General features: G+C 49.6%; 2 protein-coding genes across 19 annotated transcripts in view; one reads left to right on the plus strand and one right to left on the minus strand.

Annotated features, from left to right (window-relative positions):
- SPINT1 (serine peptidase inhibitor, Kunitz type 1) lies at window positions 1-13950 on the minus strand. 8 transcript variants are annotated; one of them, XM_086321868.1, is made up of 11 exons: window positions 13806-13950; window positions 12980-13519; window positions 4212-4339; window positions 3852-3990; window positions 3585-3755; window positions 3382-3408; window positions 2919-3044; window positions 2752-2802; window positions 1587-1757; window positions 1321-1368; window positions 1-904 (listed from the first exon to the last, which is right to left on the minus strand). In XM_086321868.1, exons 2-11 carry the CDS (start codon window positions 13434-13436, stop codon window positions 681-683), a joined length of 1542 nt encoding a protein of 513 aa, XP_086177994.1. In that variant the 5' UTR covers window positions 13437-13519; window positions 13806-13950; the 3' UTR covers window positions 1-680. The 8 variants fall into 8 exon arrangements, with proteins under 8 accessions (XP_086177994.1, XP_086177992.1, XP_086177993.1 ...); XM_086321866.1 differs by having other exon boundaries at window positions 3537-3755; XM_086321867.1 differs by having other exon boundaries at window positions 13719-13950.
- Window positions 13590-26876, plus strand: part of PPP1R14D (protein phosphatase 1 regulatory inhibitor subunit 14D) — a 22641-nt gene continuing 9354 nt past the window's right edge. For 2 of the 11 annotated variants that reach the window (XM_086321894.1, XM_086321896.1), the window contains exons 1-2: window positions 13590-13813; window positions 25653-25911. In XM_086321894.1, coding sequence (XP_086178020.1) covers window positions 13602-13813; window positions 25653-25911 — 471 coding nt within the window. In that variant the 5' untranslated portion in view covers window positions 13590-13601. Of the gene's footprint in view, window positions 13814-14090; window positions 14222-14364; window positions 14531-14669; window positions 15451-25161; window positions 25285-25402; window positions 25496-25652; window positions 25912-26876 lie in introns of those variants that run through there. The other 9 variants (XM_086321898.1, XM_086321901.1, XR_015134942.1 and 6 more) reach the window with 9 other exon arrangements.

The following is a 26876-nucleotide window of genomic DNA, read 5'->3' on the forward strand; positions in this document are numbered from 1 at the left end:
TCACAGAATAAATCACTTTATTCCACTGAGTGGACTCTGGCCCGTGGAAACAAGGGAGCTCCAGTGGGTGCGGAGGATCTGGCTCCATGTGCAGGCCGGGCTGGCTTGGGGCTTACTATGGGGGGCAGGGGAAGGGGTGGGGCCAGAGAGCCACTTCCTACTCCTCTCACCCACCCCCCACAGCATTAAATAAACAAAAAGGAACTCTGTACAACACAAAATATACAGGGAAGTCCTTCCCCCCCCAGACCGCCGCCCACTGGAGCCCTGGACTTTGCAGAATGGGAGGGCCAGATGTGGAGGAAAGGGTTGGGGCTTCCAGCCTCTGATGCTGTCCCAAGCCCTTTCCCAAGGTCATGGGATGGGGGCAGGCAGCTTGGAACAGGAAGCAAAACTCCAACTTCCTCTGAAATCCTACGTGGAGAGGTCCATTTCTTTGGGACTCCTGGCTCAAAGGTTTTCTGCTCCTTGCAGACCTGTGAGCTTTCTCAGGAACAAGTAGCCTGGACTTAGCTGAGACTCCTCCAAGAGGAGCTGAAGCCCTGGCCTTGGAGGCAGAACAGCCCTGGGAAACAGGCTGGAGAAGTCTGGTCCCGAAGTCTTTGCCCAGCCCAGGCCTCCGTCTTGGCTAGGAAGCAGGGCCGGGTGAGAGATGGCGAGAGCCCTGGAGAGGCCCAGGCTCAGAGGGGTCTAGTTGTTTGGTAATAGACCAGGTGTTCCATGTCATCAGTGGTGGAGACCTTGGAGCTGGTGGGGGTGGAAGGTGGGGGGTGGCGGTGTCTGTGGAAGTCCTTTCTCTGGTTCTTGAAGAAGCAGTAGCCCAGAATGGCGACCACCACCACGATGCAGGTACCCAGGAGCACTGCAATGGCCACCTCCACGGGGCCTGGGGGAGGCAGGGAGCCTGGGGGAGGAAGGGCCGGATGAAGCACTCCCAGAGCCTGCTGGGTCCTGACGCCCACCCCTACTCTGTATCAAAGGGACTTAGGCAAACGGACGCGGTGGGTGGTGGTGGTGGAATAAGGACCCTGGGCATGTGAGCAGCTGAAACTGCTCTGCTGGGAGTTTGGTGGGAGGGATTCTGCTGGGTCTTGGCTCCAGGTCACTCTACTTGCAGCTGATACGGGGAGGACACTGATGGCCCGCAGACCTGGCATGTATTTCTATCCTTCTCTCCCTTGCCCCGGCAGGTACCACCATTGTCCCTTTAGCCAACCTCAGGATCCTCTCAACACAGGCTTAGGCTGTCACAACCAATTGAGTGGAGTTGATCTTTCAGTTGATACCTACTCAGTGGTGACAGGCAGACGGGAGGCTTACCTGTGTTGGGAACGGGGCTTTCCCGCCGCAGACCAAACACATCCTTCTCTACAAACCAATGGAGGCGGGGGAGATAAGTCAATATGAAAGGTTCGAAGACTCAGCTGCTCATCAGTAGTGCCCCAGACACCCCACTGCCATCCTCTCCCACCCTTAGTTCAGGTGCTCTGACGACAAGGCTGACCAGTCCACGCCTTGAGACAGAGCTGAATGCTCAGCTAAGCCTTTCACCTCCCCATCTTCCGGCCCCTCTCTGCCCCACTCACTGGAGATGCCACGACAGGACTCAAGGCACTGCTCCTCCTCCTCAAAGTTGTTCTTGTTGCCATAACAACCGCCATAGGTAAAGCGGGCACAGTGTTCAGTGAAGGGGTTGTAGTACCAGCGGGGGATGCTCTCTGAGCAGAGGCCCGTGTCTGGCATGTCTACACAGTGCCCTGCAGGGTAAGGAGCAGACGAAGGTGTGAATGTCCACGGGACCTCCCTGCCACCACTAGGCTCCACATGGTTGCTGCCCGCCACCCCCGACCCTCCTCAGGCTGGGGATGGCTGTGATTCAGTGAGGGCCCTGGGGGCCCCAGGAATATCTGGGCCATTTGCAGTGCTGCTAGAAGCAAGGAAGATAAATGCAAGAGAGTAAGTGTGGGTCCAGAATTACCCTAGGCTGACTCATATAACTATTTCTTAATTTTCTTTCAGCATTCCTGACTGTATCAAGGTCTTGGTTTCTCCCCAGCACTTGATGGTCTGCCTTCTAACAAAGAAGACTCAGTCTGAACCTTGGCAGCCAACAGCATCCAGCTAAAATTTTTTATTATATGTTTTATTATACTTATTTTAAAAGCAAATCTCAAATTGTGACATATAATAGTGGCTTTTCATTTACAGTACTGATGTGAAAGTTCCTTTTTCTTTTTTAATCTCCAATTTCAGTTATTTATTTTTGGCTGTGCTGCGTAGCATGCGGGATCTTAGTTCCCTGACCACGGATTAAACCCATGCCCCCTGCATTGGAAGTGTGGAGTCTTAACCATTGGATTGCCAGGGAAGTCCCGGAAATTTCCTTTTTAATATATTAAGTTAAATCAATAACATCTCAGTGATATGTAGGCATGGTTAAATTTCTGAAGGTGTTGGAACTCCCCTGGCAATCCAGTGGTTAAGACCCTGAGTTTCCACTGCAAGGGGCATGAGCTCAACCCCTGGTTAGAGAACTAAGATTCCACATGCCATGTGGCATGGCCTAAAAAAAAATAAGAATTTCAGGAGGTGTTTGATGCTTAGCAAACACAGAAAGAAAAGCACAGGACACCCCTGCCCCCAGCTTTCTGCCCACAGCCTGGTATCCACAGCAAGCCCCTTCAGCACACTGATGGCATGAGTGAGGACAGTAGTTCAGCCCTGACCCAGGAGACCAGGGCAGGAGCTCACCTTTGTCCCCGGGGAAATGGATCCTCTGGAGTTTATCGAAGTCTCTGGTGTCTGCAAAGATGAAAGATCATCAGAGGTGCAGACCTGACAAGGGCCTCGCAGAGGTGTGGGGTGAGTGGGCTGGCTCTGCCCTGCCCTGCCCGCTGCCCTCCACCCCCAGGCCTCACATTTCTCACAGGTGGCCTCATCGGAGGCGTCAGGGCAGTCAGGAGTGTCGTCACACTCCAGGAAGCTGTCGATGCAGCAGCCATCAGCGCAGCGGAACTTGCTGGAGTGGCAGCTGCCAGAACACACTGAGTAGGGGTGAGGCCAGGGGGAGGGTGAGGTCAGGTGGGGGTGCAGAGGCCAGCAAATACCTCGAGTCCATCATCTACCTGGCCCTCTCTACCCCCAGGCGGCATCATGACACAGCCCCTGTTCCCTCTCCACCCCTGCCCCTCAAACCCTCACACAAAACAGGCAAAGGCTGATGGGAGGATCCTGAGCTGCAGGGGGTGAGGCACTTGTGGGCCTCCGTTCTGAGGGCAGGAATGAGTTGTAGAGCCAGGGCAGTGTGGGCAGGGGCCTGGACTTGATACCGGCTGGAGAGCTGGCAGGGGTAAGGGAAACAAGGAAAGCAGCAAAGCCCACCTGGATGATGCCTTTCTGCTGAGGGACCTAGGAGAGAAAAACAGAGAAGTGAGAGGAGGCAGGGCCAGGCCCCAGCCGGGATGAGCTGATAGGGGGCCTAGGGATGGGGGTATGCCCATGCCCACCTCCCTGATCCGTGAAGAGAGAACACCTACCCTGGGGGAACGTCACCTGAGCCCCAACACTGCTTCGCAAAGGCCCACCTTGCACATTGCGGCAGGCGAGCTTGCACTCTTCCTCCCGAAGGTAGTTGTTCTTGTTGCCCAGGCAACCTCCATAAACAAAACTCTTGCAGATCTGTTCTGTGGGGTCGTAGTACCAGCGGGGGAAGGAACCACGACAGCGGCCCACCTTCCTGGATGCAAGGCAGTATTCTGGCAGGCAGGGAAGTTGGTCAGGGGCGTCTGAAGGGCCAGGCAACTGGGGCGGGGGATGCCTCCCATGGTGGCCTCCTCGCCCCGCTTCCTTACCTTCCGTCTGCTCAGGGGACAGCACAGTGACTGTGACGTTGGACGTCCTCTCTGGCTGGTCTGAACCGGTCGCCGTCAGCTGGAACAGGTAGCTGCCATCTTTGAGTCCCCACAGCTCCACCTGGTCTGGATCATTCCTCTAAGCACAGGAATGGCCGTCAGGCAGGGGCTGCTCCAGGCCCTCCCAAAAAGCCATTCCCCCGCCCCTGCCCCAACTGGGGAGAGCAGACGGTCTTGGTATTAAATGGATCCTTGGCTTTTATCCACCCCATCCCTCCTGGAGCCACAGTTGGGCCTATGGCCCCAGGAAGGAGCCCTGGAGAGCTGAGGTGGGGGTCCGAGAGCCACCCAGTGTCTCACCTCGACCCTGATGTCTGTGTCACCCCGCAGCAGACGCCAGTCTGTGTTCTCCACACCCTTCAGCACTAGGGGCTCCTGGGGCTGTACCTTCAAGTCTATACCGTCCCAGGCCATGGGGATCCGGGACCCTGGGAGGAAGGTGAGGTAAGGTGAACTCTCACTGAATGGGAAGGATCCCTCCTCAAGTGAGGGGCTGGTGCCCTATGGGTGGCAACTAGACCAACCTAGGACTCAGCAGCCTGGTGAGACACAGATACAATTTCGCAATGAAACCATTCTTCTTGTCCTCTATTTAGATATGTTACACTTAAGACATTCTAATGTTGTAAAGCCACTTTCTGAAGCAAATAACTGAATGCATTGCCATCTGATTCCATTTAGGAAAAAAAAATATATGTATATATACATATACATACATATACACACATATATTTGGAAGGAGGAATTTTCCTATTTTCTACAATAAGCAGGTACTTGTGCTAATTGCTTTAAAAAGTCAGGGGACTTCTGTGGTGGTCCAAGTGGCTAAGACTTGGCACTCCCAAAACAGGGAGCCTGGGTCTGATCCCTGTTCAGGGAACTAGATCCCACATGCTTCAACTAAGTTTGTATGCCACAACTGAAGATCCTGCATGCCACAACTAAAGAACCCACACGCTGCAAGGAAGATCAAAGAACCCGCGTGCCACCTCTGAGACGCGGCGCAACCAAATAAATATATTTTTTTAAAAGTTAGAGTAACAACACTTTTGAAATGCCAGATAAGTTAATGTGTAATTAACATCATCACCCTTCTCTCTGCAGCCCAGATCACTGCTGAGAAGCCCATCCAGACAGAGGCCTTAAGTACAGAGTTCCCGGGCAGCACTGTGTCAAGCCTGGTCCCATGATGACCGGGCACATGAAGAGGGTGCCTCCTCCAGTTACAAGGGGACACAAAATACCCTCCCTCAGCCAGGGTCTTCAGAGAGAGCATGGCCCTGTGGACATCTTGATTTTGGACGTCTGGCTTCTGGAACTGAGACAATACATTGCTATTGTTTTCAGCCACCCACTTTGTACTACTTTGGCATAGCAGCCCTAGGAAACTGACATACTGCCCTTGAGGGTGTCATGGTCCCGTTAGGCAGGTTAAGACCCAGCCACAGGAAGCAAAACCAGAGAAAAGACCCACCAAGATGAAGGGGTTTGTGGTACATGTACAAGACAAGGAAATGGATGTTTAAAGAAAGGAAAGATCACAGCAAGTTAGAGGAAAAAGGCAAGGCTCTGTGAAGAAAAGACAAAGGATTTTTTTTTTTGAGACAAAGGATTTTTAAAATTCTTTTACTTTTTTTTTGTTTGGTTGTGGGGAAGAATGTTCTGTGTTGCTGATGATAGCAGAAAGCATGATGAGCCAAAACAAGGAGTGGGGAATTTGCAAGGCTGGTTTGGTGGACTTTAAGGAGACCAGCTGGGCTGGGCCAGATCTCCAAGGGCCCTGGACACTCGGTCAGGGCATGTGCACAAACAGGATTAACATGCAAATACTTGACAACTGATGGTACAGAAAGGGGACAGACACTGGCAATGAATAGTGGCACAGAAGCCTGGAGGCCCAGTCTGCACTAGAAGCTGACCTCCCGCAAAGCCTGATCAAGCTCCAGAAGTACTAAGGGAAGGCCAAGGGCTAGGGTAGCAGGGGAATTCTTAAGCTCCCGGCAGCAGCTGTTTACCCATCTGTCTGGAATAGAATTATTTCTACGGAGCAAGGAGACCAGCAAGTGGACCAGTGCAGTAGTTCAAGGCAGATGCAACAGAAGCAGTCTGAATTAAGAGATAGCTTAGGGATGGATCCTGATGCTGGAAAAGATTGAGGCAAGGAGGAGAATGGGGCAACAGAGGATGAAATGGTTGGATAGCCTCACTGACTCAATGGACATGAGTGTGAACAAACTCTGGGAGATACTGAAGGACAGGGAAGCTTGGTATGCTGCAGTCCATGGGGCCACAAAGAGCTGGACACAATTTAGCAACTGAATGATGACAGAGATGGAAAGGAGGATCTAAGAAACAACGGGCAGATGCTTCAGGCTGCTGTGCCTGACAAGCTCTAGGGAACTGGCAACGGAGAGCCAGGGCATGGGCAGAAGGGAAACCAGATCTAGCAGGAACATGTGGCTTCAGCCATAGAGAAGTTGAATTTAAGGGAGAGGAGTGCAGTGGGAGCCCCAGAGAAGCCAGAGGTGGAGAAAGACCTGGAGTCATACTAACAAAGCTGCTGCTAATGGAAACTGTGCTCAGAGGACTTCCCTGGTGGTCCCGTGGCTGAGAATCTGCCCGCCAATGCAGGGGACAGGTTCAACCCCTGGTCTGGGACGATCCCACATGCCTTGGGGCAACTAAGCTCCTGGACCACAACTACTGAGTCTGGGCTCTAGATCCCACACTCCACAACAGGAGAAGCTACCATAACGAGAAGCTGTCACACTGCAACTAGAGAGTAGTCCCCATTTGGCAACTAGAGAAAGCCTATGCACAGGAATGAAGATCCAGCACAGCCAAAAATAAAATAATTAAAAGAAAAAAAAAAAGCGTGGCTGGCACACACTAGGTACTTTATCTGTAGTATCTTATCAGAGCTGGCAAATTATGGCCTGCAGGCCACATTTAGCCCAACCTGTTATATTTTTTAACGGTTGAAAAGAATTCTTAAACAATACTTCATGACATGTGAAAAGCCCATAAAATTCAAATTTGTGTCTATAAATTAAGATACAGCCTTACCAAATTGTTTACAAATTGTGGATGGCTGCTTTCATGTTACAACAGCAGCTGAGCAGTTGTAACCAATACAAAATCTAAAGTATTTACTATATGAATATTCACAGGAGGTTTGCTGCCCCCATCTATATTGCCGACCTGCCTAACCATCCTGCCACAACCACATTCTTGCTCCTCTTTCCAGATGAGAAACTGACACCAGAGAGGTTAAATGACTTGCCCAGGGTTGCTCAGTTTCTAAACAGCAGAGCTAGGATTTGAACCCTGGTCTGACTCATACTTGCTGCAAAACATCAAAACACCATGCTGCAGGTTATACCTGATTAGAAGGATGACTTTTTATTATTATTACTTTTATAATCTTCAATTTTGTTTTTAGCTTAGGTAATACATGGACCTGGAGAAGGAAATGGCAACCCACTCCAGTATTCTTGCCCGGAAAATCCCATGGACAGAAAAACCTGGTTGGCTACACTCCATGGGGTCGCAGAGCTGGACATGACTAAGCATAAGGACATGAACGAACCTTCTCTCCAGAGGTATTCTCAGTTACTAGTTTGGGGGCGTGTGTATGTGTGACTATCAGGAGACAGAGTATTGAATTTATAAGCATGCAAGTTCTTCATCTTGCTTTTCCCTTAATATATACTGGAAATCATTCACAGTAATACATACTTTTGGTTGCATAGCACTTTTAACACATTTAACCAGTCCATCAGTCCCTCTGGGTCGTGAAGATCTTTTTGTACAGTCCTTCTGTGTATTCTTGCCATCTCTTCTTAATATCTTCTGCTTCTGTTAGGTCCATACCATTTCTGTCCTTTATCGAGCCCATCTTTGCATGAAATATTCCTTTGGTATCTCTGATTTTCTTGAAGAGATCTCTAGTCTTTCCCATTCTGTTGTTTTCCTCTATTTCTTTGCATTGATCGCTGAAGAAGGTTTTCTTATCTCTTCTTGCTATTCTTTGGAACACTGCATTCAGATGTTTATATCGTTCCTTTTCTCCTTTGCTTTTCACTTCTCTTCTTTTCACAGCTATTTGTAAGGCCTCCCCAGACAGCCATTTTGCTTTTTTGCATTTCTTTTCCATGGGGATGGTCTTGATCCCTGTCTCCTGTACAATGTCACGAACCTCATTCCATAGCTCATCAGGCACTCTATCTATCAGATCTAGGCCCTTAAAATCTATTTCTCACTTCCACTGTATAATCATAAGGGATTTGATTTAGGTCATATCTGAATGGTCTAGTGGTTTTCCCTACTTTCTTCAATTTAAGTCTGAATTTGGCAATAAGGAGTTCATGGTCTGAGCCACAGTCAGCTCCTGGTCTTGTTTTTGCTGACTGTATAGAGCTTCTCCATCTTTGGCCTCAAAGAATATAATCAATCTGATTTTGGTGTTGACCATCTGGTGACGTCCATGTATAGCCAGACATCCTGGAATGTGAAGTCAAGTGGGCCTTAGAAAGCATCACTACAAACAAGCTAGTGGAGGTGATGGAATTCCAGTTGAGCTATTCCAAATCCTGAAAGATGATGCTGTGAAAATGCTGCACTCAATATGCCAGCAAATTTGGAAAACTCAGCAGTGGCTGCAGGACTGGAAAAGGTCAGTTTTCATTCCAATCCCAAAGAAAGGCAATGCCAAAGAATGCTCAAACTACCGCACAATTGCACTCATCTCACACGCTAGTAAAGTAATGCTCAAAATTCTCCAAGCCAGGCTTCAGCAATATGTGAACCATGAACTTCCTGATGTTCAAGCTGGTTTTAGAAAAGGCAGAGGAACCAGAGATCAAATTGTCAACAACCGTTGGATCATGGAAAAAGCAAGAGAGTTCCAGAAAAACATCTATTTCTGCTTTATTGACTATGCCAAAGCCTTTGACTGTGTGGATCACAATAAACTGTGGAAAATTCTGAAAGAGATGGGAATACCAGACCACCTGACCTGCCTCTTGAGAAATTTGTATGCAGGTCAGGAAGCAGCAGTTAGAACTGGACATGGAACAACAGACTGGTTCCAAATAGAAAAAGGAGTTCAAGGCTGTATATTGTCACCCTGTTTATTTAACTTATATGCAGAGTACATCATGAGAAACGCCGGACTGGAAGAAACACAAGCTGGAATCAAGATTGCTGGGAGAAATATCAATAACCTCAGATATGCAGATGACACCACCCTTATGGCAGAAAGTGAAGAGGAACTAAAAAGCCTCTTGATGAAGGTGAAAGTGGAGAGTGAAAAAGTTGGCTTAAAGCTCAACATTCAGAAAACGAAGATCATGGCATCTGGTCCCATCACTTCATGGGAAATAGATGGGGAAATAGTGGAAACAGTGTCAGACTTTATTTTTCTGGGCTCCAAAATCACTGCAGATGGTGACTGCGGCCATGAAATTAAAAGACGCTTACTCCTTGGAAGGAAAGTTATGACCAACCTAGATAGCATATTCAAAAGCAGAGACATTACTTTGCCAACAAAGCTTCGTCTAGTCAAGGCTATGGTTTTTCCTGTGGTCATGTATGGATGTGAGAGTTGGACTGTGAAGAAGGCTGAGCGCCAAAGAATTGATGCTTTTGAACTGTGGTGTTGGAGAAGACTCTTGAGACTCCCTTGGACTGCAAGGAGATCCAACCAGTCCATTCTGAAGGAGATCAGCCCTGGGATTTCTTTGGAAGGAATGATGCTAAAGCTAAAACTCCAGTACTTTGGCCACCTCATGTGAAGAGTTGACTCATTGGAAAAGACTCTGATGCTGGGAGGGATTGGGGGCAGGAGGAAAAGGGGACGACAGAGGATGAGATGGCTGGATGGCATCACTGACTCGATGGACGTGAGTCTGAGTGAACTCCGGGAGTTGGTGATGGACAGGGAGGCCTGGCGTGCTGCGATTCATGGGATTGCAAAGAGTCGGACAGGACTGAGCGACTTATCTGATCTGATCAGTCCCTCTTGATTTAGGTCCTTCTTCCCTACCTTCCTCCCTCCCTACTAAAAACTAGCCCATGCTGCCTCAGGGTTTATTAGTAATATTATGATTAAAACACCACCACAGCTGTTTTTATACACATTATAGGATGTGTTGACAGACACTGAGATTGTTTCCAATTCCTTGCTATTATAAACAATGGTGCAGTTGACTGGCTGGCTGGTAAGTTGTTTTACACACGTTTAAGCATAGCCACAATATGAGTTCCTGCAAGTGGAACTGTGATGAGGGTTATGTGCATTTACACTTTTGGTGGATACTGCCAACCTGCCCTTCACAGAGGCACCACAGAAGGTTAGTGAAGTCTAAGAGTTCAAAGGAAGGAGAGAAGGTAAAGAGATAAGAACAACTGATAGAAGGCTGAATCATAGGGCTGCGTCCCTGCCTCTCTTTGATGAGGCAGAGAAAGCAGAGCCAATAGGGGAGTCACAGAGCGTGGTCCCAGAGGTGAAAAGACCAGGACACACAGTGACAGCAAAGAGAAAAGGAAACCTCCATTATAAGACCAGGAGAGCAGGGCCAGGAACCAAGCCTCAACCCAGTGGCTTGAGGGCTCACTGAGAGCTAGCCCAGGCCCTGAGGTGAGAGGCCAAGCCAAGGGGGCAGTGAACTGGGAGGAGCCTGTCCCTCCCTCCTTGCCTTTTCCAGAAAGTAATCAGCAGTCCACAAGGGGAAACAAGACAGACTACTTGGCAGTCTACCTAGCAGAGAAATAGGCTAGCCCCACTGGCCCCAGGGTAGAAGTCACAGAGTGACATATCAGACCTCGAGCCAAATCAGCAATGTCTACCCACACACGCAAGGCTGGTCCTCTCCAAGCCCCAGTCCCCAGGAGCAAGGGGCAGATGTCTGGACAGATACCACTCCTTACGTCCCACCCACAGAGAGCAAAGGGCCAGAGGAGCAATAAAGCCAGCCCCTCCCCCAGCCATCAGGCCTCAGGACTCTCCAGGGAAACGCAGTCTCTATCTTCCAAGCCACTCTTCCAATGCAAAGATGGGGAATGCAGGGGAAGGGGAGAGGAGGAAAGAGCAGGGTGTTTAGGAGGCCCCAGTAATCTGGACTGGATTGGCCTGGCCACAGGCAGGGAAAGGGGTACAGGTCAACCCACCCTGGGAAGGGCTCCCCCAGTACAAGAACCAAAGGTTCAGAAGCCCTGAGCACTTGCCCACTTTGCCTGCCTCGGTCTACCCTAGCCCAGCTTCCAGAAGGCCATAATGGCTTGACCCTCTTTGTACTTTCAACCTCTCTACTGCGACTCAGGTGAGAATGGACTCCTGGACACATGCACACAGCATCCCCCATTCCCCCAAACACTGTGGTGCCCTGAAATGGCCTGGGGACCAGACTAATCCAAGTTCTACCCAGCACCTCATGGGACAGGAATCCCCACTCTGTCCTGTCTTGTGCCAACCAGGCAAGTCAGGAGGTGGGGAGGTTCCCAGATGAGGAAGGCTCCGTCCAGCTCAGCGTCCTGCCCAGACCCCAGAGTTTCAGGTGTTGGTCCTCTAGTGCTGGCCCTCCGATGGGTCCTGTCAGAGCCGGGAGGGCAGGCAGCTCGGATCACTTAGGTCATCACCACCTACACTCCCTGCTGCTTCCTTGTGAAATACGCTCAGGCCCTGGCCCACTGGGACTCAGTAGCCCAGCCTAGCCTGGAGACAGTGTCCCCCTCCTGGAATCTCCACCCCACCTCTTCTCAGAGATCCAGAGCTTCTGAAAGGATAGGGAGAAGAGGAAAGGCTGGAGAGGGAAACTCCTTTCTCTACTTCCCAGGACTGAGACCAACCAGCCCCAGCCTGGCCCTGGGCTCCCCAGTCTCTGGTTCTGCTGTCCACTGGGCTGTCTTGGATCAGAGACAGGTTTCTACCAGAGAGATGGTCTTGTGTGAGAAATAGCGCAGCCCTGCAGGAGGTCCTTCCTGGGGTTGAGTCCCATTTGTGGATGGTATATATTTAAGACGGGAGTCAGTTTCCTAATCTAAAAAGTGGAATGACTACTAATAGCACCCTTTTCAGAGGCGGTTGTCATGATGCCTAAGTGAGAGGCTGAGTGGCATAGCAGTCAGCAAACAGTAAAGTACTAACAGAGGTTATCAGCATGACCCATCCCTGCCCTGGAGCCCCACCTGGCCAGAACAACAGGTGGAGAGGATGGGGAACGAAGGTCTCTGGAAGGACCCCAATCCCAGCTAACTGCTCAGTCCCAGGAGGAAAGAGGAGGAGCCGTGGCCCCACTTTGCCCTTATCCTGGCAGTAAACAAGGTGAGCAGACAGCTTGGCTACTAGATCTTAAGCAGGAAGAGCTCTGCCAGGCTTATGAGCACACACAAGTATACACACATGCACACACACACTTGCCTGGACAGCTGACTTCCTTCCCCTACCAGGTATACATACCAGTGGACTGACTCATCCAGCAACCCTCCTCACCTGGACCCCAGGGCTAGGCTACTGTGTCCACAGTACCACCTTCTCCCCAGTTGGGTCATCCCCAACTGGGCTTGTTCTTTAGACTCTGGTGGTCTGGCAGTTTTCCCCCAGACCACTAAAGACCAGTACCTGGGGAGAGGAGTACAAGAAATGCTAGAACCAATCCCAGACCCAGCAGTGAGGAGCCCAGCCTTCACCAGTCCACTTGACAGGGCCCCAAGGTACCTAGCACAGTGCTTGGCCTGGAGTATCTATCTATCTGGTCATCAGGTGGCCTCCAGACAGCTCATTCCCTGATTTGGCCCAGTGGGGTCAAAGTAGGAATCCCCAGGAGCTTGCTCCCACTCACACATCCCAGAGCACCCGCCCACTCAACATCCTGAATTCAGGAGCCAGCCTGGGCTCTAGGACTTCCCCCCTCGCCCCTCCTGTAGGTTGTTCTTTATTTACTGTTTATACCATGCCTACTTCTAAGGATGAGTTAGGATCGAATGGGACTCTCCTCCAGCTTCGCGCAAAGACCCTATAACCAGTCCTTTTTGTGAGTCTCCCCAGATTCTGGCACCCTCGTCCTTACCTCTGAAGCCCTGGGTCCGCAGCTCGCGGTAGGAGCGGTAAACCTCCCGCGTGAGGTAGTTGATGAAACCCTCCCTGGGCGCGAACTTGCACACGAAGTTCTGCTCGTAGAGGCAGTTGATGAGGAAGCAGGAGACGATGGCGTCCTCCCCGCCGTCGGGCTGCAATTCCACCAGCGCCAGATTGCAGTCGTTGGAGCTGCAGCAGGCGTGCACGCAGTCCCTGCCGCGGCGCGCGGTGAGGGAGCGCAGGAAGGTGGCCCCGTTTCTGACCGAGGCGTCCGTGTCGAGCACGAAATCAGGCACCCCGGGGGTAAAGCGGTTCAGGCAACCGTCGGCCGTGAGGAGACCGGGGGTCACCGGCGGCGGCCCGGCCTCGGCGCCCTGGAGGACGAGCGCGCAGAGAAGCCACACGGCGACCGCTGGGATGCGGGCCCGGGAGAGGCGGCCCCCGGCCATTGTCCTCCCGGGGATCGTCGCCCTCCTCACCACCGGGGTCACCTTCAAAGAGCGGGCCTCTGGGCTCCGAGGGTGCTAGCGACCTGCGAGAGGGAGGGGACGGAGGAGGAGACATCGGATCAGCCGAGAGACTTCCAGGGAGGAGGGCCGGCCGGGAGGAAGTGAATGGGAGGACCGAGGAGCACGAACATCCCGGGAGTGAAGAAGGGCAGGCGGGCCCGGTGCTCCCACACACACTTCGGTGACCCCGCAGCCGGTCGGACGGCTAAAGAGCTCACGTACCCGGACACACGCACCGGCGCAGAACAAAGGGCCAGACATGCTCCGAACCCGCTCCGCCTCCTCCTGGCTCTCCTCGGCCCGGGTTACCTGCGCAGGTGAGTGGGGTGGGGCCGGGCCTGCCGAGGTTCCGGTCCAGGTTTCCTGCGCTGCTCGGACCGCCGTTTCCGCCCGGGTGTCGGGTGCTCTGGGGTTCCGGCACCTCCACCCGTCTAGTTTCTGGTGAAACTGAGTCAGTGCGGCCGGGGCGGGGCGAACATTAACCCCGGCGTCGCCGGCCCCGCCCACGCCCGGTGCGCCCCGGCAGCCCGGGCTTCCGGGCCGCCTACCCCCAATCCCTGCCATCTTCCACCCTGCTTCTGCAATCTGGTGCCCAAACAGGCTCAGAGGCCGGCGCGCCCTGCCCCGGTCCCAACCTCGCGGGGCTCCATGCGCCCCAGAAGTACACCCCTATCCCTGGAGGCCCAGACACTTCGGGAAGCGCCGACGACGTCTGGCACCCGAAGGTGGGTCAGGTGCTCAGAGACGCCCGACTCCCTTTCCGGTCCGGGCTAGCATTCCCAGACCCAGGCCCGAGGCGCTAGGGAAGGGGCTGGGGGAGGAGAAACGGGGGAAAGCCCGACGCCAATGATTTCGCTGTCGTGGTCAGCCCTCGGGAAGTCATTTCCATCTTGTGGCGGGAAGAGATCCCAGAAGCTGTGTGGCTGCCCCTTTGATAACTGGAATTCCAGATGCCTGCTGGATTATTACCACCTTTGCCAGTTCTGGAAATCCTCCTTTCAGTTACAGTTGAGAAACAGATTTCCCCGGGCCAGGTTAGTGGTTCCTTTTGTTTTGAGGCCCTTCCTCATTTTGTACTAACGTTTCCGTTCGGGTAGTTGTCCGAGCTGACTTAGCTTCATTGGTCAGACGATGCGTTCTCTAGAGCACAGAATTTCTCTCCTCTCTCACCAGGTGGGGTGCTCCTGGTCAGGAGCTGGTTCTTTGTTTCAGTAAAATAACATCCTTGGAAGCTAGAGGTTCCGGATCACCAAAGTAGCTGAGCCTTCACTGAGCCCTGGACTCCTTGAAACCAGGCTCATTGCTTTTCCTGAGTGAAGAACTCCTCTTAAAGGCCATTCTTTACAGAACAGCGTTGGTCCTGTTAATGTTCTCCTCAAAAGAGATTCCATACCGGACTTCCCTGGTAGTACAGTGAATAGAAATCCGCCTGCCAATGCAGAGGTCACAGATTCAAGCCCTGATCCAGGAAGACTCCATATGCCAGGAACAACTAAAGCCCACGAGCTGCATCTAGTGAGCCTGTTCACCTAGAGTCCGAGCCCCGCAACGAAAGAAATCGCAGCAGTGGGAAACCCTTGCACCACAACAGAGAGTGGCCCGCAGCAATGAAGACCCAGCGCAACCAAAAATAAGTTAATACAATTTTTTTTTAAAAGAGAGATTCCACACCTTCACGATGACTTAACAAACCCCAGCCCAATGGGAACGGTCTTCTTACCCACTAGATCCTGTAGCCAAACCTCAGCCTTTTTCTTAGCTTAACTGCAACATTCCCTAGCTGCACACATTTTGGGTATGGGTATTGGGTGTGGGAATCTGGAGTCTGTCTCCCCTCTGAATTTTCCGTTTTTTTCCACTGCCCCAGGCATGGTGGGGAACATGGATTATATGCTGGGGAATGAAGCTTATGATTGTGTAGTTAGTGGAAAGAAAGAATTTTGTTGAGATTTGATTCCTGCTTCCTTTAATACCTTATACATACAAAAATCCTAACACAGAAGACTTACCCTATGGTAATATTACTACAGATTAATCATTACTTCCATCATATATACCATTACAAAAACCTACATCTGATAATGCCCAAAACCTGTTCCCAAGTATTTCCCACACATTGCCCCATTCAGTCAAAACAAACCAAGATAGTAGGTACTAATTTTAATCCCCATTTTACAAATGAGCAAGCAGGCTCAGACAGGTGGACAAACTTGTTAGGTCACGTGACTTTGGTGGCGGAACCGGGATCGGAGTTCAGGCAGGCTAAGTCCACTGCTTTAGCACATAAACGCTGTGCTTTTACTGCACTTTCAATTCTGACTTCAGCTGGAAATTCCACACTCAGCTCAGATCAACTTGCCTTGAAAATCAACAGATTTTCAAGTGGGGATCAGCCACCATTTGAGATGCCTGCTGGGTTCCAGACACATGACATCTGTGACCTTCTAATGCTCACAGTAGCTCTGAGAATAGTTTCTACTTTGCAGGGAGGCTCACTAAACTCCACCTAGGTAAGGTAGTGAAGAGTGGGAGGCAAGATGCTATAGGGGTTCAGCTTGTGGGCTTCAGACTCAGATTACAGGGTTTAACTCTTTCATCAGCCACTTACTGTCAGTGTGGCCTTTGGCAACTTATTTATCTCCTCTGTGCCTTAGCCTTCTTGTATACAACGTGGGACTTCCTAGGGTTAGTATGAGAATTAATGAGTTAATACAGAGAAAACATTTGACTCTGAGTGCTCAATAAATGTTACCTGAAAAAAGCGACAGAGTCAGAATTTTATCTCAAGTATCTCAGACATCAAAAACTACTCTTTGGGAACTTCCTGGTGGGCCAGTGGCCAAGACTCCATGCTCCCAATGCAGGAGGCTCAGGTTCGATACCAGGTCAGGGAACTAGATTCCACACGCTGCAAGGAAGATCAAAGACCCTGCGTGCCGCAAGACCTGACACAGTCAAATAAATATATTAAAAAAAAAACAACCCTACACTTTTCACACTACCTTATGCTGGTTCTTACATCCTAAAGAGAAAAGCTACACATGAAGGGAAAAAGACTAAGTTCACCAAAGCGGTAAAGGTGATGGCATTTGAATGATGAAAATATGGGGTAACATTTTCTTTTTTCTAGTTTAGCAATTATTACCAAAGTTTCTTTTGGTGAGCTTGAAGTGTTTCCATGAGAAAGAGAAAAATACATCATGACAGCTTTCACATTCATATTTAGCCCCGCATTACTTCTTTTTCCACATTCTCTCCTCATCTCACCGACCCAGCCACTTTGTCGCAGTATCTCTGTTCCCCTTGGCTTTCCTTGGGCTTCCCTTGCAAACGTCCGGCCAGCCCTGGGTGGTGGCAATCTTCTTCGGTAACTGCTCACAGACATCCCGGCTTGTCTGTGGCCACTGCTGCCCTAGTTTTGGGCTCTCTACCAGCTTGCAGATGTACTCCAGGCCACCCTGCACGTGGCATGTGGTTCCCTCCTCCAGCCCTGCCCTTCACCTGTTCAGGGCCTCAGTGACTCCCAAGAGCCTCTCTAGCAGTATGTACAGAGCCAGCTATCCTCTGGGTGGGTTCATAAACTTTGGTTTATGGAGAGGCAGAGAGCGTCAGAGCTATTGGGGATCTCAGTTAAAGCCTTTCCCCTTACATATAGGAAGCTGTGTGTCCTATATAGGCCCAGAGATCGGTCTTTGGTTTGTTCAGAGACAAACAGAGCTAGCATGTAGCAGAGGCCATCTCTACACTTCAGGTCTCTTGACTGCCAATATTGGGCCCTTTCTGTGATTCTGACTTACTTCCTACAAAGCATTTCCAGATGGTATTGTTTTCTTTTCTCTCTCTCTCCTTTTTTGGCCATGCTGTGTGGCTTATAGGATCTCAGTTCTCCAACCAGGGGTTGAATCTGGGCCATGGTAGTGAAAGGCCAGAACACTAACCACTAAGCAACCAGGGAATTCCCCCAGATGATATTGTTTTCTGATTGTACATTGCAGGCCCAAGGGAGCTGTCCAGGTGAGTTAGCTTTTTTGTTAGGCCACGTGGTTCACACTCCCTATATGAACTTGGGGAAGAGAAAGCCAGGGTTTATGCTATAGGCTTCCTTCTTATTTGCACCAGTACCAAACACTGATGTTAGGAGTGGGTGGTTTGGTGAGAACATGCAGTCCTTAACACCATACTAGAAAAGGAACACTGAATGCCTTGTCTTGGATGGTGGTCTGGTGGTTTCTATAAGTAGGTTTAATGAACTATCTACAAAGACCGCTATCAACGATGGTGGACAGGCCCTCACCTTCCTTGTAAGTGCATGCTGCTCCTCCCACCAAGAGGTGGTGTCTACCTTTCCCTTCCCTTTGAATTTGTAACTTGCTTTGACCAATAGGACAGAGTAGAAGTGGTGCCACGTGGCTTTCAAACCTCAGCCTTGTGGCTTGCATTTTCCCTCTTAGAACCAGTTGTTGGGTAAAGAAGTTTGACAACCCTGAGGGAGAGAGAGGCCACCGGAGGAGAGCAAGACCGGAGGATGAGAGGTTGTGATGGGAGAAGGAGGTGTCTGGCTATCTCACAGCCACCCCCGCTGAGTAGCTTCATTAAACCATTGTTCGCCTTTAGCCCCAGTTGACTCGCTCCAACAGAGATTAGCTACACCTTCAAAGCCCTGCCCATGTTGCAGAATCATGAGGAAATGTGTTCATTTTAAGCCTTTAAATTTTGGGATGATATCTGTAAGCAGATAAGTTAGGGAGTCCCTGAAGAAAGAGAATCAGGAATGGCATTCTTGACATAAGAGAAGCCATTGTGGGGAATTCTGTGGTGGTCCAATGGTTAGGGTTCCTGGCTTTCACAGCCAGGGGCCCAAATTTAATCTCTACACAGGGAACTAAGATCCCACAAGCTGTGCAGAGCAGCCGAAGGAAAAAAAGAGAGAGAAGCTATTTTGGCTGAAGTTATCTTGTGTTCCCTGATAGCTCAGTTTGTAAAGAATCAGCCTGTACTGCAGGAGACCCCAGTTCGATTTCTGGGTTGGGAAGATCCCCTGGAGAAGGGATAGGCTTCCCACTCCAGTGTTCTTGGGTTTCCCTCATGGCTCAGCTGGTAAAGAATCCACTTGTAGTGTGGGAGACCTGGGTTCGATCCCTGCGTTGGGAAGATCCCCTGAAGAAGGGAAAGGCTACCCACTCCAATATTCTGGCCTGGAGAATTCCTGGGTTGCAAAGAGACATGACTGAGCGACTTTTACTTTCATCTTGTGACCTAAGCCTGGCCACAGTGCTTGCCCTTGAACAGGTCTAGGTAACAAGGATCTTGAGGGAACAAAGAAAGAACAGAGAAGACAGTCAAACAATAGTCCTGTGATAAAGCAGAGTCCTAGTTCCTCCTCAAGGAATATACATAATAATTTATCTTTGACTCCAGCTGGAGTTAATGCCCCCACCCCGGTGGAGGACAGAATAATGATACTGACCCTCCTGACTTCAATCCACCAAGACTTGGATGCCTAAAACTTCGCCCTAATTCTATGCAGAATTTTCTGCTCAAGCCTCTTCCTAAATATGCGTATCAGTTCAGTTCAGCTCGGGCTTCCCTTGTGGCTCAGCTGGTAAAGAATCCGCCTACAATGCGGGAGACCTGGGTTCGATCCCGGGGTGGGGAAGATCCCCTGGAGAAGGGAAAGGCTACTCACTCCAGTATTCTGGCCTGGAGAATTCCATGGACAGAGGAGCCTGGAAGGCTACAGTCCATGGGGTCGCAAAGAATAGGACACGACTGAGCGACCAACACTTTTAGTTCAGTTCAGTCGCTCAGTCATGTCCGACTCTTTGAGACCCCATGGTCACAATGCTTGCCCTTGAACAGGTGTAGGTAACAAGGATCCTGAGTGAACAAAGAAATGTCAGAACAGAGAAGACAGTCCAACAATAGTCCTGTGATAAACCATATGTATATACCCTTAGCTCAAAACTTCCCTAATTTTGCTGTTAGGGGAGAGGCTGCTTTGAGAAAGTTCCCTGGTCTCCTCCTGACTTGCTGCTATTGCTGTTGTTTAGTCGCTAAGTCATGTCTGACTCTTTTGTGACCCCATGGACTGTAGCCCATCAGGCTCCTCTGTCCATGGGATTTCCCAGGCAAGAATACTGGAGTGGGTTGCCATTTCCTTCTCCAGGGCATCTTCATCGTCACCCAGGAATTCAACTCACATCTCTTATGTCTCCTGCTCAGGTGGGTTCTTTACCACTAGTGCCACCTGGGAATCCCCAAGGCAAGTAATAATTTGACTTGCTGCCGCTAAGTCGCTTCAGTCGTGTCTGATTCTGTACGACCCCATAGACGGCAGCCCACCAGGCTCTCCTGTCCCTGGGATTCTCAAGGCAAGAACACTGGAGTGGGTTGCCATTTCCTTCTCCAATGCGTGAAAGTGAAGAGTGAAAGTGAAGTCGCTCAGTCGTGTCTGACTCTTAGTGACCCCATGGACTGCAGCCCACCAGTTTCCTCCGTCCATGGGATTTTTCCAGGCAAGAGTACTGGAGTGGGGTATTACTTGCTGCAAATAGTAATAAATCCTTCCTTCTTCCAGTCTTTGGCTTGATTGTTTCTGTTGGCTTGACAGCCACTGAGAGGCAAACCCATTTCTCCGATAACAGTTTGTTTTGTGGAAATAACTGAAACAGAGGGACAATATATTTACAGAACAATTTTTAGTATTAATTATCTGATTATCTGGAGAAGGAAATGGCTACCCACTCCAGTATTCTAGCCTGGTGAATCCCGTGGACAGAGAAACCTGGTGGGCTACAGTCCATAGGGGACCAAAGAGTCGGACATGACTGAGTGACTGAGCACTAGCACATCTAATAATTATAGCTAAATAAGTTGTATTTTAATGATCTAAAGACCAATAATTCCCTTGATAATGCAGGGCCATGGAGAAGGCAATGGCAACCCACTCCAGTACTCTTGCCTGGAAAATCCCGTGGATGGAAGAGCCTGGTGGGCTGCAGTCCATGGGGTGGCTGGGAGTTGGACACGACTGAGCGACTTCACTTTCACTTTTCACTTTCATGGATTGGAGAAGGAAATGGCAACCCACTCCAGTGTTCTTGCCTGGAGAATCCCAGGGAAGGGGGAGCCTGGTGGGCTGCCGTCTATGGGGTCGCACAGAGTCGGACACGACTGAAGCGACTTAGCAGCAGCAGCACTGCAGGGCCAAAGAATTTTGAGGAAAGTAATGCAATATTTGTCAAGGTGAGGCCACTGTCATTGGTTTAATCTTCATTTAAAGGAGACAAGTCCCCTCAGATACTGCTGCAATCCTCAAAGGGCTTGATTTATTTGGCCGTGCTGCACAGCTTGTGGGATCTTAGTTCCCCAACCAGGGGTTGAACCCCAGCTCTCAGTAGTAAAAGTGTGGAGTCCTAACCACTGGACCACCAGGGAATTTTCTAAAAGGGACATTTTTGAAGAATTCTGCTAACGTCAAAAACGTTCACAATAGTTCAGTGTGGTAGATAACCTCTAAATGATCACCAATGATCCATACCGGCCAGTAATCATGCCTGTGTGTGTAATCTCCTCCCTTCAGTGTCGCTGGACTTAGTGATTGGCCTCTGATGAATAGAATACAGCACAGCAAGTCATGGGATGTCACTTCCTAGATTAGGTTACAAAAAGACTGTGACTTCCATCTTACCTGTCCCTCTGCCTCTCTCAGCGCCCTGTGTCTGTTGGAAACCAGCTGCCATGTGGTGAGTAGCCCACTAGAGATGTCCATATGGCAGGGAACAGATGTCTGACCAACAACACTGGCTTGTGCTGGCTTGCACCCTTCTGAGAACCCCTGAACCAGAGGAGTCGGCTAAACCACGTACTGAAATTGATATAATAAATACCCATTGTTTTAAGCAGGCTTTGCTGGTGGCTCAGAGGTAAAGAATTGCCTGCCAATGCAGAAGACATGGGTTCGACCCCTGGGTTGGAAAGATACTCTGGAGAAGGAAATGACAACCCACTTGCCTGGGAAATCGCTTGGACAGGGGAGCCTGGGAGGCCACAGTGCTGGGGTAACAAAATAGTTTGACATGACTTAGCGACTCAACAATTGTTTTAAGCTGCTAAATTTAGGGGTAATTTGTTATATAGTAATATATAACTGGTGTGTGCCCAGTCGCTTCAGTTGTGTCCGACTCTTTGTGACCCTAAGGACTGTAGCTTGCCAGGCTCCTCTGTCCGTGGGATTCTCCAGGCAAAAATACTGGAGTGGATTGCCATGCCCTCCTCCAGGGGATCTTCCTGACCCAGGGACTGAACCCGAGTCTCCTGTGTCTCCTGCATTGTAGGTGGATTCTTTACCCACTGAGCCACCTGGGAAGCCCTAACATATTCATTAATTTAAAAAATTAGGATATCAAACTATAAACAGTTTATCTGGTACAATCTTTCAAGGAGCCTCTAGAATTTCCCTAGAAGTGGGGTGGGGGGAAACACAGGGTGGTCCAGGGGGCATTCCACTGCAGGTGGTAAGGGTTCCATCCCTGGTTGAGGAACTAAGAACCAAGAAGCATGGTCAAAAAAATTTTTTTTTACATAAGAAAAAGAAAGAGAACATCTAGCTCTGATGGGGCCTGCTTGCTGCTGATTTTATTCCACCGCTGGACCCAGGCCTGGCTGGGACAGCAGGGCAGACACCCTCGCCTCTGCCCAAGCCTGCACCCTCTTTATTTCCCCACCCTGATATGAACCTGTGGTCCTGGTGGTTTTTATTTTCTTGAAATTTGAGTTCCCTTATCTTGGGCAAACTTATTGATGAGTGGTGACATGCATAGGTCAATGCTGAGATGAAAGAATGTAAATAAGGAGACTTATACAAAATAATGGGCATTACTCTTTCGTGTGCCATTGAGCGTCTCTGGGACTGTGTTGTGTGTTCCTGCAGAGTCTTAACAACGCCCAGCTTATAGATGAGGAAATATGCTCAGAGAGGTCCCATGTATGAACCTGTGTTCCTGTATTGGCATTCATGGAATTTGCATGTTCCAATCCATCACCAAGTTCTGTTAAATATTACCCCCTAAATAGCTCTCCAATCCGCAACTTCTCACTATCACCAGCAATACCTCCCCCAGTCAGGCCCTACAGCAGTGGTCTCCCCACTGACCTCCAGGACTTCTGCACCCTCTGATCCTCTCTCTATTCAAAATCTGAACATGTCAGTCTGCCCAACCACCCTGGCTTAAGATTTTGCAGTGACTCTCAATGCTCTTAGGATAGAGACAAAACTTCTTACCATGGTTCACAGGGCCCTAAGTGGATAGATCCACCCTGTCTGCCTCAAGACTCACTTCTGCCTCCCTCATCTCTTTAAAAATTTTTATTTATTGGCTGCACTGCACAGTTTGTGGAATCTTAGTTCCCTGACCAGGGATCGAACCTGGGTCCACAGCAGTGAAAGCACTGAGTTTTAGCCACTGGACTACCAGCAGATTTCCCCTCCCTCCTCTCTTTGTTCCAGCTCTACTGACCTTCTCCAGTCCCTGGTGCTTACCCTCGTCCTCCTGCCACAGGGCCTTTGCATATGCTGTGCCTTCTGCCAACTCCCACCTCTCCCCTGTACCTAGTTAACTCCTACTTATCATTCAGAACTCAGTCCAAATGTTACCACTTGTTAGGTCATACCCTCTCTAGACATTCTATATCACCTCTTACCTTTTCTTCAGAAAAGAAATATAGTTGCAGTTTTACATTTATTTGATTAGTTGATTAATGTTTATTTTTACACTAGACTGTAAGTTCCATGAAGGCTGAGACCGTGTCTTTTTTGGATCACCAGTCTCCAGTATTGAGCATAATGTTTGCCTACCAGAGGAGTTCATAAAATCTTTGTTAAATGAATGAGTTAATGAATGAACAAAACCATGGGCTCTTCTGATCTGGTTCCTTTTCCTGAATGGGCTCTTGAACCCTTCAGGAGACAGAAACAGAATGGGGAGGAAACTATCATAATAATGCCTATCACACTGTGTAACATGTCATCAAGGTAGAACAACTGAGTCTACAGGCTGTATTTTAGAGGCCTCCCTACCCCCTTCTTATTGCCACCTTCTTCCAAAGAGGGTCAGGAAGGAAGCCACTGCAGAGAAATTCCAGAGCCAGCCTTTGATGGACAGAGCCTCACCGGGAAAGCAGGGAGGATGGGAAGGCAAAGAAAGGAAGAGAAAGGATGTCTGTTGAGAAAGTACTTTGTATTGAACATCATGCTAAATGTTTACACACATCATCTCATTTAATATTTACATATATATTTATTTGACTGCCTCGGGTCTTAGTGGCAGTACATGGAATCTTTGCGGAGCTCAGACTATCTGTCATGGTACTCCGGCTTTAGCAGTTGGGGGCTTCAGTATTTTCAGCACATGCTTAATTGCTCTGCAGCATGTGAGGTCTATAGTTCCCCGACAGGGATTGAACTCATGTCTCCTGAATTACAAGGTGAATTCTTAACCACTGGACCACCAGGAACGTTCCCACCATCTCATTGAATCCTCTTCAAACTCCATTTTGCAAATGAGAAAGCAGACTCAGGTTGTGAAACTGGAGGGTTATTAGACCAAGGCGGGGCAAAGCTGAGTTTGAACTGGGATCTGTCAGCCTTCCTCTGAAGCCTGGGTGTTTCTAGGCTACCATCCTGGCTTCCAACCCTCAAACACCTCCCCAACCCGGTTAACTTAGGGCCTAGAATATCACCATTAAAGACTCATCAATTGGTTTTTGTCTAAAACCCTCTTGTAGGTGTCACTGTATGAGAGTTGAAATTGATAAGTTGGAGACAAATTCAGCATCACAAAGGCAACCACTCTAAGACCTAAAAAGAAATTAGTGAAAAAGAAATACATAAATAAAAATACGAATGTAGCAAGTAAAGGGGATGAGGGAGTATGAGTGAGGGAGCTAATTTCTTATCATTCATATTAGGAGACAAGAGATACTGTCTAAAATGGACAAATTGGAATTTCCCTGGCAGTCTAGTGGTTAAGACTCTAGTCAGAAAACCAAGATCCCACATGCCACGCAGCATGGTGAAGAAGATAAAAAATAAATAGAATGGACACATTTATGTTATTACACAAAGAGATAATGGTGATCACAGGAGAACTAAGAACAGAAACTGTTGGTAGGCTGCCTCTAGGGGGTGGAGCTGGGGAGAACAGAGAAACTTTCATTCTTTATTTGTCCTTCTTAGCTCTTCATTAAAATATATATATATTATATATATAATATATATTCTTCTGTTGTGTAACTTTTCTAAAACGTTTGGAAATTTTTATTACAAAAGACTGAAGAGACAAAAACACCCTTCCTTTAGCATGCAAGTCTGTCTTGAAGTAATAGTCCTTGACACCGGGGTAAATGTTAGGTCTACAGGGTTCCTCAGTGGAACCTCAGTCAGGGGAGGGTCATGTGGTGATAAACATGGCTTTCTAAGCAGTTGCCTCTGGGGAATGGGCTTGGGAGACAAGTTCAACTCTGCAAACACACAGGGCCAGGGGAGTACCTGTTCCCTCACAGTCTTAAAGGCAGCTAACACTCAGACACAAGAGGATGCTGCCCCCACGAGGGCCAGAGATCACCACCCCTCTAATTATCCCTGATGCAACTCTGCTCTCAGCAGCACCACGCTCTGAGCAGGAGCCCTTGCCAGCCAGGGACCCCACTCCTGCAGGATCCCTGTGAGCGTAGCTTCTGAAGGCCAGTGGATCTAGTCCCAGGAAAACGCGGTGCTAAGGTCTCTCTGGTGAGTGTGACTCAGGTTAGAGCCCCGCACCCCTCAGGACCCAAGGGCCTCTTCCACCTCTGAGGCATGGCACCCTCTTGACCTTTGTTCCTGTGCAGTTTATATCCCTGTTTTGCAGCAGCTGCAGAAAGGAAGGCTGGGGCACAGCGCGGGAGTGCCACTTACTGGCAGCCTGGAGCCAGGAGCCTGGCATTCCCAGCACCAGACAAAGGCCAGTTGATCTTTGACCCCCGCCCCCCCAGAAGCCTTGGCCCTGCCTCCACCCGCCTTTCTTTCTTCCCTGCTGGCCTCTCCCTCTGCTCTCGCTCCTCATTCCCTGGCTTTCCTGCTCTGACTGGCAATTTTTCCCAACTCTTTGCCCAAACCAGTCCTTCCATGCTGTCTTCAAGCCCTGCTTCCTGCACATCTCCCAACCCGGACAAGGAGAATCCAAGTAAGAAGGTCCACTGGGCTTCTGGGAGGAGGAGGACATCATCCACAGACTCCGAGTCCAAGTCCCAGTCCGACCCCTTCCGACCCCGGTCCCGGAAACCCAGCCGGCTGACGGTGAAGTATGACCGGGGGCAGCTGCAGCGCTGGGTGGAGATGGAGCAGTGGGTGGACACCCAGGTTCAGGAGCTCTTCCAGGTGGGTAGGACCTGCCGGGCCTGGGGACTGGAGGGCACAATAGAAGTGTTCTATGGAGAGGAAGCTTTTCCCACAGGCAAGGCATGGGTTCGCAGTCCTGAAACTGGCCTCCCATTGGTCTGGGCTCTGCATCCCACTCTATAATCTGGAGCAGGTCTTTTAACATCTCTGAGACTCAGTTTTCTATCTATAAAATGGGGCTATCAATGCCTGTTGTACCCCTTTTGTAGAACTTTTTGAGGCTCAGATGAGATGGCAGAGGAATATTTGTATTTTAGGTCTGTATTTACTTTCATCCTCAACACACATACCTGTCTAGTGCAACGCTGTTCACTCCTGTAGCTATCAGCCATGTGCAGCTATTTAACTTTAAACTGATGAAAATTAAATACAATTAAAACTTCAGTCCTCAGTCACACTAGCTACATTTCAAGTGCCCAATACCTCCAGGTGACTAGTGGCTACCAAGTTGCCAGGACAGATACAAAACCTTTCCTTCATCTCAGAATGGATAGTGCTGGAGTAGAATGTCAGAGTGACCAATAGTGACCGCTGATATGAGCGCCTGACCTAGCCTTGGCCCTGGCTCCGACTGATTCCCCTCAACCACATCCTGGGAGAGCAGCATTTTATTTACCTAGATACCTCCAAATCGAGATCCTAGTGTAGTAACAAAGGTTGCTCCAACAAGAATAACATTTTGAGCACTTAACCATACGCTAGGCACAGTGTCCAGAACCTGCCTTACGTTATTTCATTCAGCCCTCCCCACAAGTCCATTAGGTAGATTCTGTTTTGTTGTTGTTTAGTCACAAAGTCCTTTCTGACTCTTTTGAAGCCTGCCAGGCTCCTCTGTCCATGGGATTTCCCAGGCAAGAATACTGGGGAGGGTTGCCATTTCCTCCTCCAGCGCATCTTCCCAACCAGGGATCCAACCCAAATCACCTGCTTGGCAGGCATACTTT

The sequence above is a fragment of the Bos grunniens genome, chromosome 10 (assembly GCF_055505025.1).
Source record: "Bos grunniens cultivar Pamir isolate PY7600 chromosome 10, Bosgru_T2T1.0, whole genome shotgun sequence".
Classification (NCBI taxonomy): domain Eukaryota; kingdom Metazoa; phylum Chordata; class Mammalia; order Artiodactyla; family Bovidae; genus Bos; species Bos grunniens.